This window comes from Fulmarus glacialis, unplaced genomic scaffold, assembly GCF_000690835.1.
Source record: "Fulmarus glacialis isolate BGI_N327 unplaced genomic scaffold, ASM69083v1 scaffold3295, whole genome shotgun sequence".
Lineage (NCBI taxonomy): Eukaryota > Metazoa > Chordata > Aves > Procellariiformes > Procellariidae > Fulmarus > Fulmarus glacialis.
Window position 1 is genome coordinate 4,103 of NW_009212169.1, and position 14,545 is coordinate 18,647.

The following is a 14,545-nucleotide window of genomic DNA, read 5'->3' on the forward strand; positions in this document are numbered from 1 at the left end:
GAGAGATTTTGTCAGCACGGAACCTGGCACAGAACACATAGATATCCCAAGGTCGTAGTCGCACACCTTTCTACATTGTTGGTCAGTGGCTTACTGCAGCTGGCGTGGCACAGAAGTTAGTGAAGGAATGGGACTCCATCTAGTCAACCGCGGATATTTGCGCTCTCACTTACCTCACATACAGAGCCCAGCCCTTGGACCTCTCCCTCTTGGGGGCTGCTCACTTGCCCTGGGGCTACACCACCGACAAGCACGGTAGCAAGGCGTCGGTGGCGGGAGCACCTCTGTGCTTGCGCTGCGCCAATAGCTGGGTGTCGCTGGGAGGGCGTAGCGTTATTTGTGGTGAAAAGATAAGCTTTGCTAGGTTGTGTCAATCTTGTGTATGGACATACACAAATCTAATGAGTGGAGGTGATTTTGAAATATAGTCAAGGCCATAGGTCTCTGACTGGCTAAGTCACTGTTGAAATGGTTGTCATGTGCTAGTCCTTCCCCTGTCTTAAAAAGTATCCGGTGAAATAAACCAAAGTTAAATCTGACTTTCCTGTGGCATAAAACACTTGAAATTACAGAAGTGCAAGTCTGCAAATTTACAGGATGTTTTTAAAAGAAAACGTGGTGAATAAAGACAGTTGTCTTTTTCAGCAGTGATGTTGAAGCCATGATGGTCTAAGGATACAAGCAAGGCTGTGCTTGCAGGGCAGTACCTTTTATTAGACCAGTTCGTGTGATCAGAAGAAAAAGGCAAAATTTCAAACACTTTTTTTTTCTTTAGGTCTGAAATTGAAGTATTTTACTCAGGTTAAATATAATTTCTCCAGGTTTATTGACTCTAGGCAAACATTTTAACAATTTAAGCTTAAGGTGTATTTGGTACTTGTGGCGCAAAAGAGGAGTATAAGCAAGGAGGCAGTGTTAAGTTCACTAGTCCTGTGGGACAAAGGTAGAAAAAGGTTGTTATAATTAAAAAGCTATTGTTGTGATTCAGAGACCATCTGACAGCCATGCAGGATCATTTACCAGCAAACCCCATGCCAACAATGCTTACAAAAACTGAACTAAATGGAAGTTTTGCATTTACGTCAGATCCCAGCCAGGACAGTGGGTAGGGGAGAGGAAATTCACTGGTAAATGGAAAAGGAACTAAACAAAATTGGCAGGGGAAGAAATGTTATTTTCCAGCCTACAATAGGATATGACAAACAATGGATGTAACTTACAGTTATTTATAAAAAAGGTCCTTTTGGAGCAGTGACCTTCTCATCTAACTTTTGTAGAAGACAGAGGTTCACCCCTCTAGGGGAGGAGGGCAAGCAGAGAATATTTTAAATTTAACACCTCATTCCTTCCCTCCCTAGGCTATGGGAACCTGAGCCCCAGCACTGTGGCTGGTCGAATCTTCTGTGTCTTGTTTGCACTCTTTGGGATCCCCTTGAACCTTGTACTCCTGAACGAAATTGGGCAGCTGATGCTGTTGGGGGTTCAGCATTGTGCCCATCGCCTAGAGGAGGTGTTTCACTGGCAGGTAAGCAATGTGGATAGGTATGCCTTACCCTCAAGTTCAGGAAAGAAAAGACGGAAAGGGCATTGTCTGGTATTTGGGATCCTCTGACTAACAAGGACAGCCTGCCTACCTATTTGGCCAAAAAGGTAATAATACTAGGGAATAACTGGAAGCAAATAAATTTAGTTTATGACAGCCCTATGAGGTGTCAGATAAGGTTGTTTATTAATTGAGGGAACTTCTGTGATGAATGGCTTCCTCTACAGCAACAGAAGTGCCAGAGCCTTAGAGCCATGCACAGTCCTAGAATATCTGGTCTGTTTATCATCAGTCATAGTTAGAATTGCACATGTATGTTACGTGGGAACATTTGCAGAATAGCCTTTAAACTGGCACGAATTTAGGACTCATGAAGATGATGCCTAGTTTGTGTTGACTGGGAGAACCACACCGTTTATTCTAGTGGAATGTCATGGATGTTTGTGTGTTTTTATGGAGTCAAGCATCATCTTCAACCAGAAACTGAGCTGGACTTTTCCCTGCCACCCTTCTTGTGACAGTCTCTTCCTTTTTTTCTTTTTACTAGAAAAAAGTTTCCCTCTTGATTAAGACCTGTGCGCTGGTAACTGGCTTGTTATTGTTCCTCCTGCTACCTCCCTTGTTGTTCTCTGACAAAGAAGGCTGGTCTTATGAAGAAGGCTTCTACTATTCCTTCATTACCCTCAGCACTATAGGGTTTGGAGATTATGTGATTGGTGAGTAGCTCATATTTCATTGCTTTCACCTACTAAACATCAAAGCCAAATATGTGCCATATGAAGCTCCCAACTTGGCAGTTTTACACCACTGGCAATCCACAGACCCGATGATAAATACACTGTGGTAGGCATTTGACAGATTGGAGAAGATATGATTTCTGAGATAGCAATGCCACTTGTGGAAGAGCAAAGAAATGGTCTCCCAGTCAATGAGTAATCTTCCAGCATTCAGGTGATCTGTCCCTTGAATGACTACAACAGCAGACTGGAGTGCTATGTTTTTAATCACAGCAGTTGCTGATGGCGCACTTGGTGCGCTCCAGTGCATTGGCAGCGGTTAGTTATAAGCAGATGCTACTCTGCATCACCATTAACAGACAGTGACCATTTCCTCTGTCAAAAGCCCAGACAGCTGCCTTCTAAAAGGCAGCTTAAGTCACTTAGGGGTAGACTGTCAGGCACCAGGCACAGCGTAGTTTTGGTTGCCAAAACCCTTTGCCAGAGGAAATGGGTTTGGACCCATGCCCGATGCATTTGCTGAAACGCAGGACACACCTTTTTGATAAAGACTTTCTCATTAAAAACAAATTGATTGTAGAAACACATGCACCCTTGAATCCCTGGGAGACAGAAAGACTAAAACGTTTTATTACAGATTCTTTATTTTCTTTTCTTCATAGTGCTTGCTTTATGCTTAGACAACTTAGTGGCGGTTACCTTAGGACTTGTCTACAATGCATCAAAGTTATGACTAGAGCTTGTGTAGGCACACTTAAATGAGCTGGAATCAAGTTAGCTTGGGTAAGGGTGGGCAGATGGAGCTTAATAAAAGCTAGCCAGTTCAGTATTTTCCTATGCTGATTTTATAGATGATGCTGAACTCTGTGCTGCAGCAGCTTTACTTCTCTCAGTTCCTGATAACTAATTTTGAAGCTCTCCACTAGTATACCTCCCACTTCCAGGCGTACCTTCACCTGTGTGGTCCTTTGTAACTGGCATACCGCCATAGATATGCTAATTCAGTATGGGAATAACTGAATAAATCAGTGACCTGTGGTATGTAGAGGCCAAACCATTTTGGCCTCACAATCCTGTGTTTGTGGTTTATGTCTCAACTTAAAAATAAGCAGGGCCAGGGCATGGATTCAAGTGACTGCCACTATTTTGTGATTGTCACACTGTTTCCCCACTAGTGTGATCTCTGGCACTGTTCTGGACCAGGTAAATTTTGGAGGAAATATAAGCCAGGCTATGTCACTTGGATTTGAAGTTAGAGTGGTCCCTACCTGTTTTATTTAGTAATGTTGATGTAGCTTCTCTTACTGGCCCTGAAATCTGTTAATTTACACACTCAATAAGCCCTTCTATTGGACACAGGGAGCCGTGTAAGTCCTAAACTGCTTCTGATGTTCTCATCCCCAAGACTGCACTTATCAGATGGTCTCTGTGGATAAAGCCTTCTCCTTGGAAGGCTCAAATAGCCCTTCCCTCTTGTTTCCATTTATTGTTTAGAAGCAAACCATTTTTAAACCTTTGAATTTAGCATCGGTGAAAGGTGCTTGTTTGAAGGATGAATATAATACTATTCCTGGTTGATGTTCACCTTGATGTAGAAAGCCAGCCCAAAGAGTAGTTACCACAGAAGTTGTTGGTAGCTCCCAAACATTTACCAGTGGCTTAGAGACAATGTCAAAATGTCTTGTGGTCCCATTATATTGAAAACACATACAATGTGTATTATATAATGTATAATAATACAAAGTAAATGGATGTAACGGATTGGCTGTTTAATATGGCTCCACTGACGAGTTACTACTTTATCACAATCTTGTAGACAGTAACAGTTCATGGACCATGATTTGGGAACCGCTAGTCTGTGCAGGTAATGACAGGACAGTATTCCCACATACAGCCAGTCACAGATGATAAATACCTCAACACCTGCCTTTGTGGATGTCCTGTTTCAACCGAGCCCTATGCATACTTTTCATTGGAACATGGTATGGAGAGTGGCCTCCAGGTTCACAGAGGTACCACCTCATACATGTTAACTCCTCACACTCTGTCCCGAAAGTATCAGGTGTTCTGTAGTATCTACTTCGCTGTAGGTATTCAGTTCTAAAGTGACAAACCTTCCTAAGGAAAGGAAACTAAATAATGAGACCTGAGAAGCAGTAGAGAAAAAGCCCATGCAAAGACTTCACTGCTGCTGATTTGTATCCTGTACCTTACCTGTATTGGTAAGGGTACCCCAGCCTGCTTTACAGATACAAGCCAGTCACTTCATAGGGCTGAGCTCATTCCTTTGCTTTGCTTGTATTATTCTTAATATTACTACTGGCATTAACTTAGCATGTAGAAGCCTCTTTGCACTAAACATTGTGGAAACACAACCAAAAATACGGCTTTGCTCCAAAGTGATCACAAAGTACCTAGCTGAGCAACCAGACAGAGGCAGCATAATTTCAAGCTGTCTTCCAAGGCTTGGTTGTTCTTAGAGGTTTTAGGACTGCTCAGGCCCCTTCCCTCCTGCTCTTAGAGACTCACTTGCTCACTTATATCTGGCTTAACAAGATATACAGACCAGTACATAAAACCTGCTTACCTCTCTGCCTATAGGGGACCCCTGTTACATACTAATACAATATTGTGATGTTGAGTGATAAGTAGAGAAATGAAACTGTGTGCTTAAATGTAAATAATTTCACTTTGACACAGATGTAATTTGGGATTTATTTTTCTTTTTATGGGTAATCTTTCCAATTCCTAGGGGGTTCTAGGCTGTTGCTGACATGTCATGAAACATACTTGCTTACATCTGTTCACATGCCAAGTAGGTGGCATACTTGTGTTTTATATAGAAATCACTAATATTAGGTCATATTTCCACTGTCTTTGCTTTACATGTAATGTCTCCTTTGAGGCACTCTTGATCCAATTTAGAAATGTTTCGGGTGATTCTCTTGTAGGGATGAACCCAGACCGCACCTATCCAAGCTGGTACAAGAATGTAATCTCTCTGTGGATCCTCTTTGGGATGGCCTGGCTAGCACTGGTTATCAAATTTTGCATCAACTTTCTAGAGAGCTCCAGTGACTTCTGTCAGTGCGACAAGAGCAGCACAGAAATGGCAGAAGACTTAATGGATGGCAACAAAAATAGTATGACGGGACTTCATGATGTGGAGATCTGCAATGACAAAGACACAAAAACAAAAGGACCAGATGAATCTCACACCTACACAGCTCCTACAGAAGCACTCTAGGGAAGACACATACCCTTGGTGTCTCTTAAGTTGTAATGCACCAGAGATGCGCCACTTAGAAATGTGGGAATGGAGCTCCCCTGCCATTCACATGGGGTGAAAGCTTGCTTATTGAGCTTGAAATGCTTCTATTCTGAATTGAGCAATGACAACAAAAGGTTTCGTTTGCAGTACCACCAAGAATTACCAACGAGACTCTTAGCCAAAAGTAGATTTACAGAGATATTACCTACCCTCCCACCTCAATATATGAGGTAAACTTTGACATCTGTATGCAACACTAGCTGTTGTCCTTTTCTTTGCATGCAAAGTTCTTGTAGCCTCTAATAGTACATATGGCATTTTGCAAATACGACAACTAGAAAAGCAAGTGCCATTTAATGCAGGAAACAAATTGCATGTTGCTCGAAGACTTAATAAAAAGCACTATTTAAAGCCACCTGGCAGTCACTGCAAATGTGCTCCATCACCTATATGCTTGTGCTTGCCAAAGGTGGTATGCTTTTGCTCTCTGATTATTAGTACATGGATGGCAATGAGGCAGAGCTTGTAGAGGTGCCTAATAGAAATAGATGATTCAATTTTTTAAAAGTAATTTCTACATCAGAGGTCCACTAATATTAAAAAGAGACTAGGTAGTTAGACTATTCCTTACCCCAGAATTTACATAGGATAATCTTTTGTAAAGTATTATGTAGACCAAATGTCATCAGCTAAATGTGACAGTTCATTTAGATAGGTTTTTATTTTGTCACGTCTTGGAAGCCAGAAAAGGAGGACTACAGGCAATTTTAAGTGCCAGTGGTTTGGACATTATCCCGTGGCCAATGTTAACAAGGGCTACTTTAATCTAGAAACAGATTGAAGTATCTTCAATTGTGATCAAGAGATGCTATTTTGATGAACTTCTTATGTCATAAATGAATAGTGTATCTGCTTTAGCTAACATCTTTTATATGAGCACAACTATCTTTTGATCTGTGGAATGCCAGACCTGCTTATTTGGCCTTTATGTTAATCATGAAACAGAACTGTGGGTTTTTTTTAATTCCATTAAATTCTCAGAAATCTTTTGATAAATTATGCCATTTATAAAGGCCCAACAGAGTCTTAACTCCTGCTGCCATTTATACACCCATACCTAATCTCATTTTCTTATTCCTATTGTGCTACTTGCATCCTAGAGCATTAACTCTGAAAACTTCACCATAGCAGTAAACCAGAACAAAGAATTTGGGTGAGCCTTCAGCATCTGCATTGGATGAAGATTCCACATGGACAGTGGAGAAAAGACTAAAAACACAGTCTGCTGGAGTACGGGACTCAGGAATTAGAAATATCCATAGCTGGTTTTACAGAAATGCAGTGAGTGAAAAGTTTACAGTCTTCAGGAACACAAGTTCTGGAACACGTATTGTGAAAAAAGTATTTCCAGAGTAGACCAATCTGAGTGTTGATATGTGGTGGAACTGATTACAGGCAAAAATGCAGGAAAGGAATCTGCTGCATGAAATTTAGTCTGTTAACCTTTTGTCAGCCTTTTTGTCATTGGCCTTTTGCCAACTCTATAGTAATAGTAATAAATGTTCTCTCAAATATTGTTTCAATGGGCAGCAGAGATAAGAAAGGGAGGTAGTGGAAATCTCAGGTCATAGTTGGGAAACCGACGCAAAATAAATACGTTTCAATTTTTTGAACATGGGTAATTTCTTTAACAGCCTTTAGCATGAACTTTTTTTTCTTCTACATTTTGTCTTGTTTATTTTCACTGATGGATACACAATGTTAGGTTTTACTGATGTTCATAATGGGCTGGTCTACAATAAGACCAAAGTGTATTTCTTTAAACCTAAGCGAATCACAATTCCACAGCATAAAATGTGATACCCTTTTATGCATATCCTTTGCACCTTCTTTCAGGTGCAAAACTTAGTAAATATAACTGTATCGTAAAACCTGGATGCCCAGAAGGTAGTAGGAGTTTCTACTGTCAAAGCATGGGAATAACTATGCTAAATCTATTTCGACTTTAAGTTGAAATGTCACAGGCTCTGGGAATTTCTACCAGCTCTGCTCTTCGATGAGAAGGCTTAGCTTCTTTTCAATTTGAATGTCTACTATATTAATCACATCTAATTTATATTCTCATGTATTTGTAGTTTGTGGATGAGGTTTTCAAAAGTGCCTTAGCGGTTTGGACACCCTGGTCCCACTGAAGTGCAAACAGTCTCGCATGCCTTAGGACAGCTAATGCACACTTCTGAGAGCTAAGAGGAAGAGAAACTCTCAGAGTAGTCCTAAAAAAAGGAAAAAACAGTAATTCTTCATAGATCTCAGTGCTTCCACTGCATGTCAGGGTTCAGGCCCAAACCTAAGCATGTGGCTGGGTCTCAAGGTGACTCAGTATCTGCCCCAGCAATCCTTGCTTATTCACTTCCTTCCGCAGCTGTGCTGCTGTGTTACCCAGCCACTCACCACCAGCGTAGTCCTGCTGCTAACTGTCTGGTACAGCATACTTACAGGAGGCACATCTGAACTGCTTGCAAGCAACTCCAGAGCTGCAAGTCGCCTGCTTGTGTCCTGGATCACCTAAAAAAATACGAAATAAGTAAGTCAAATACCATCTTTGCCTGGGTTCTCTGACACCAAGTAAGCATGTTGTCACTTACGAATATCCTTTTATTGACAGTTCCTCAGCTAGCTTTTGATACGGACAATAGATATTGTCTCTGAGTCCCCACAAACTGCTGTGCCTCTAGTCTCTCTGTTCTTTATAAAGCTGTGCTGTGGTTAAATGACATGGATGAATTTGTTCCCAGAGGGATGAGAAGAAAGTGAAGTTTTGCAACATCACAAAAACATCACCAATGTGTCTACTCTACCAAAATATGAAAGGTTATCTGCTCAAGGGTAAAATAAAGAAAACAAAAGCATGGTGCTGTTATCATTCTTGTCACAGCTGACTTGCAGTCTTCTGTAATCTGCATTGGAAAATTACAGATGCTCCTTGATTTTCTTCTTTTTTTTTTTTATGATGTCTCTTCCTGTTCAGATAAGTGTGCAGTTTCCATTAGTGATTTCGGGTTAGGCTTTCACTGCTGTTACTCTTCACAAGTCAATTCTTCCCTATTTACCCTGTTTTCTTCCTTGGGAGGAGCAGGGGCTGGAAACAGGTTTGGTTAGTTGTAAATATTTATGTAACATCAGTGTCCAGAGGCTTTTTCACAATCACATAGAGCATAATGTGCTTCCGACCTTTATACAGTTTCCCAGGAAATCAATCCCTTGAAGCAAGAAAACAGGCCTCTCTAGCTCCCCTACTCCAAGGACAAGTCCTGGCTTCAGCCTCAGTGTTTCTCATGCTGGCTCTTTCAGCTAGTCCAAAAGAGATGTTTACCCCTTGGGGAGAGATATGTCCAGAAATATGTAATAAGATGTTACAGCAACGTAGTACAGACTGCTCAGAACTGCACAGTTTTTAATAGTCTAGTTGACTACGGCATTTTAAGATCCCTAGACTAGAACAAAAAAGCCCTTTTTCCATAATGGTCTTTGAGTCAAAAAAATCCAGGATGTCATTTTTCTCACAGTGGTGGGCTGATGAGATCTTATCTTACGACTGATATCCCAGCTCAGTTTAGAGCTGGGACTGTAGAGAAGAGAAGGCTCAGGGGGGATCTCATCAATGTATATAAATATCTGCAGGAAAAGTGTGAAGAGCATGGAGCCAGGCTCTTTTCAGTGGTGCCCCATGACAGGGCAGGAGGCAATGGGCACAAACTGAAACACAGGAGGTTCTTCCCAAACACCAGGAAACACTTCTTCACTATGAAGATGACTGCGCACTGGCACAGGTTGCCCAGAGAAGTGGTGGAGTCTCCATCCTTGGAGATATTCAAAAGCCATCTGGATGCGGTCCTGGGCAACCATCTATAGGTGACCCTGCTTGAGCAGATGAACTCCAGAGGTCTCTTCCAACCTCAACTGTTCTGTGATTCTGTGTTTCAAGGTCCAGCCATACTCCTCCTCATAGTCCATAGTCCACGGTCTGCCACTGTCTCCAAACTGTCTCCATAAACATTCAGATTGTACACACAGCGGGCCTGGTAGACATGATTCTTCCCAGAGAAGAAATGGATCTTTCCAGTCTGAGTGAGCTCAATGGGGTGGTCTATTTATGTATGTTTTTTATAAAAAATTACAAAATTTTCCTTTATCTATGCAGACATCAATCAAGAGTTAGGTTCTGTTGCACTGGGCCATTTGTAGACACTAATTCTTTTTCAGAGATCTCGCGATCAGCTTTATACAATGGATGGTACAGAGAGATACAATTAGTTGTGGGGGGTGGGCTGTCACCTCCAGATGTTTAGAGTGTGTTGTGCTGTTCCAAAATTGTGCAGTACGTTCAGCTTGGTGTAGCCTCCTGTCGTTGTTATATATCTGCCTACCAGTTCCAGCAAAAGGATTCAACACTTCATCGCTGACACAGTTCAGGTAAGGCAAATTGTACCTCACTTTAGTTTACCTTTTCTAAATTAGAGGCTTACATTGTACTAATTGGTCACGTACCAGTTGAATCACGGCAAAATTTTAATGTAATTAGGTATTTTAATGTAATATGAGCTCGGTACTTGCCATCTCTGTAAATAAATATTCTGGCTAATGGAAGAGGGGAATGCGATAAAAAAACTGGTCTTTTTAAGCACTGTTATGCTATGGCTTAGGGAACCATGTGCTTAGTAGTGTCTCTCTTTCCAGTAGTCCTGGCTATGTGTGAAGTAGCATCAGGGCAGATCATTGTTGTGATTGCTATTGAGCACCTTTTTGGTTTTAGAAGTTTGTTTTGTTTTGGTTTAATATCTCATTTAAATATGTGGAAACTCACAGCTGAAATGGAGTCGACTCTGAACATCTAGGCAACTATCTGTAATGCTGCGTAGTTCTAGGCAAAGATTCAAAGGTTTCTCAGAAAGATGAGTGGTTACAATGGAACAATATCTGTGCCCTTAAAAATTCTTATCTCTCAGGACTGAGATTTGAACAGCTGTTTTGGTTTTTTTTTTCCCCAGAGATAAACTGATGTACATGTTTTAAGCTAGCACTAAGCAGGTAGAGAGGATCTCTGGTACCTCCGAGGTCAATGCATGTTGCAGTAAGAGCTGCTGAAGAGCTGTCACTGTTGTTGCTGTTGTTGGAGGAGACATCAGCAACGTGGCATCCAGAAACTATGCATACTGGGATAGGACAAAATGAACTTCAAGAAAACACATGAAAACTATTCTAAGATCTTCAGCACTGAACAAGGTTTCAAAGGATTATTGTATTCTAAAGCTGTTGATGCTAATATTTGTGCAGATATTGGTCTCCAAAACTTTTTATTCCTTTTCAAGTTTTGAGCTAAGGTATCTTTATTTTTTAGGGAAGTTGTACAAGAAGACGTGCCCAGTAATAAATTGATAGATCCATAGTGCTTGAGTCTAGGTGCTGGAGCTAACTCTTGGGGCAGAAGCAATGCAGCGTAAGTTAGAGAGGCTTTGAAACTGTTTTAATTTTTATAGTAATATGTAACCTGTTTCTTCCATGTTCCCTGCTACTGACTTAAACTCACTGGAACATAAGATTTAGTTATTGAGTAACACAAGTTTCCAAATTCTGTAAATTAAAACAAGAGCATGCTTACCAAAGCAAGCTATAACAGATGAAAACAGAAAGGGAGGGAAAATAATAGGAAAGAAAATGTGGAGAAGGAGAGAATCCTGTGGAGTTTGTTACTCATTCCTAAGGAATCTGCTTATCAAACTTGATTAGGTTCATACTTTTTTTTTTTGGTAATGCCTTTAAAAACCATCTCTTAAATAAATGAATCGGTCTGTATTTAGTCAGTGATTATGGAAAGGCTTCAGACAGTCATGTATCTGAGTGAATAAAAAGGACCAATGCATAAAGTCAGGGTTGTACAAATCCGCCACCAGAGGCAAAACTGAAGAAGGCACAGATATGGAAATGGAACAGAGAGGCACATAGTAAGGATAGGGTCAAAAAGAAAGGATGAGTTGAAGCAAGCAGAAATCCAGTGAGGCAGCATTTGCCCAGCTGGCTATGATAAATGAAGAATGGATAATTGAGGGAGCTTTCAATATAATAAAGAATTAGGATTAACCTAATTTGGATAACTACTGATCAAAAGGGCATGATTGTACCATAACTGCTATTACTCTAGAGGTAATTCTATTACAGGTTGGAGTTGCAAGATAGTGTTTTAAAAGCATTTCAGTTCTCCTCCAGATTAATGCTATGCTTAATCCCTTTTCCCACTACTCTTTTGGATCCTCCCAATTAGAACATTATCCTGGTATTGAAGATCCCCTGCACCTCAAATAGATAAACATGGTACCTTCCAAATACAAGTTTAAATCAATAAGCTTTGGGTTAAAATGCTAATTCTATGAGATATAGCACAGAAAAATATAATCCTAGAAGGCAAGTGGGGTGGATGACTGACTGCTTGATGTACTGGAACTATCTAAGACGGTGCCTGGCAGCTTGGGCTTACATGGTTTTGCTGTCAACAAAGCACAAAGAGGAGTTTAATTAGTTATGAGCTTCAAAATAAGGGAGAATTGCTCCATAGTAAGCAATGAATAGTAAGTCAAGACTGTAATGGAACATAAGGAGTTTGGGTGCACCCAAAATAATGCCCTATCTCAGCCCTTCCTTAATAAGGGGACTCAAGCATCGTCACTGTTTGGATGAGAGGACTTTTGAAGTCTTACAGCACTATCAAGCCCAGAGATCCAAAAAGCTTAAGTCTTACTTTTCAATGTCTGCCCTTTGAATTTTGAACTATTATGACAATGCACAGCAACAGATTGTGTCTCTGTGTGTTTGTGTGAAAGAAAGAGAGAGCGAAATGGTGCTGACAGTGTTCCCAAGTATATTAAGGTCATATTAATTCCTACAGCACATTCCTCACATGGCTCCAACCCCTTTCCCAGCAAATAAAACAACCTCTCATAATTTCTTCTTCATAAAGCATTTGTTTCTCATCCATTCTTCTGGTCTTGCTTCTGCCTAACCAGTCTTGCTCCTGCATGAGTTCCCTCACCACTCCCGGGCCAAAATCAGCTCTGCTCCTCTTGCGTTTTCTCTGTGTGCTCAAACCCTTCTCCTGTGCCAGGAAGAAGTATGTAGAGCAGAGTCGTCCTCTGCTATGCTGGGGCCAGCATTGTATAAAAGGAGAAGGGGGACGAGCAGAGGATTTGCAGGGATTACTTTTCCTGCTCCCACTCTCTTCTCTTAATGATGTTAACTTTAAGATCCCAACTCCGGAGAGGGTTGAGATCTCCCCGATATCTGCACCAGTTCTGATCTGGTGGTCTTCTCCATGAGGGGAACAAGGGGGTCCAGACAGTCTCAGATGGCTTGCTTTCAGGTTGGTTGTGATTCACTGGAAAGCTGAAGCTTTTGGTGTCAGCTGCAGCCATGCTCCAAACTCATTTGGCTTGTGGAGAATTTGAAGGAATTGACAAGATTTAAGATCTTCAGGAAAAGCCTGAAGGAAGGTGGTGATGGCTTCGCACAAGTTTGTCTTCCTTTGGAGACAGCATTAGCTGCAGTAATGCAGGAAGCACCGTGCTGCAATGAGTGACCTAGGGAACTGAGCAGGGAATAGTCTTCCCCAGGGATCTCTCTTGAGATCCAGCAACCCTGGTTGTTAGTGCTGTTTGTTCCGCCTTTTGAGCTCAGAACAGAATGTTTCAGCTGAACAATGAGTTGCAGGCATAAGGATTCAATATGAGGATATCTTTTGATGTGACATAAAATACAATGATGACAACTAGTAGCTGCAAAAGAGTGTACCATATAGTGTTCTTGTTATGACACTGGACTAAAACTTTGGAAAGTTTGGGATCTTTCACAATTTCTTTATGATTTCACAAATAAGGATATTTATCCCTCTGTCTGCATGACCCCCTATAAAACCTCTAATTCCCAGGGTAACAGTACAATATTCCCTGCTGTGCGTAGAGTAGCTAACAGTGGGATTCACTGAATCCAGAAAATAATGAAAGGGGCTAACCAAGCCAGTAAAAAAAAGCCAAACAGGTGGACAGGACCCCAGTCTTACTCAAGCATAGTGAAGTGCCTTTGTCTGGACGACGTCCAGATGTTAGATGTAAAGCCAGTGCTTTGTCTTGAAAAAATGAAATAAAGCACTTGGAGCACATATCTGGGAAGGAGGGACCCGTTTTCAAGTCTCCACTCTGACTCAGGTAGGGCAGGCCAGCAGCATGACATGAATGCCATCTACCCAAGGTTCATGGGCAGGCCACCTCAGCCGTTCTTGAAGCTGTTTCACTGTTCATAAATTATTAACTTGGCTGTGAGGTGGGGAACTATTACCTACCCTCTCTCTTGCTTGATGAATCACTACATGTGTAAATCTTTATGTGGATTTAGCCCTTAGGGAATGACTACAATAGGAAGAGAAAGAATAGTCCAGTGCTTGGGTAGCAGTAGCCAGCGGTGTGAAGAATTGCTGTCACAGATGTCGTTGAGTTAGCTGTCATAGGTCTAAATGCTTGTTAGTTCTCAGGCACTATAAAATCTTGGTATTAGATGGACTTGTCCCATAGTGGAGCCCTTAGCCCTAAGAAAAGTAAGCATATTCCCCATATAATGTATGGGAATGATTAAATACATAACTGGGGGACCTCCCTTGTTCCTTAGCAAAGAATTGTCCATGTGAGCTAGCAAAAACAAACAGAAATTAGAAGAGCAAAGGATAGATGCAGAAATGTCTGACTGACTCAGGCAGGCACCTGTTCCCACACAGTACTCGGCCAGAGACTATACGTGACTTTTCTGTTTGTGGAAACCCAACAGAGACACCTCAAAACAGCCAGCAGACAAATGGTTAGGGAAGTCGTTTAGGTCAAAGCGACACAGGTTCATATTTCTGTGGGATTAAAATCAAGGGATTTAAATCTGTATCACAGCAAAGGCCCCAGGCTA

General features: G+C 41.3%; 1 protein-coding gene across 1 annotated transcript; it reads left to right on the forward strand.

The window, feature by feature from the left end:
* Positions 1-1,300: 1,300 nt before the first annotated feature.
* Positions 1,301-5,527, forward strand: LOC104076772 (potassium channel subfamily K member 17-like; the record flags this gene model as incomplete). Its single annotated transcript, XM_009577763.1, has 3 exons — positions 1,301-1,525; positions 2,091-2,259; positions 5,232-5,527. Coding segments are annotated over 3 exons (690 nt in total), but the record flags the coding sequence as incomplete, so codon positions are not given.
* Positions 5,528-14,545: the final 9,018 nt, after the last annotated feature.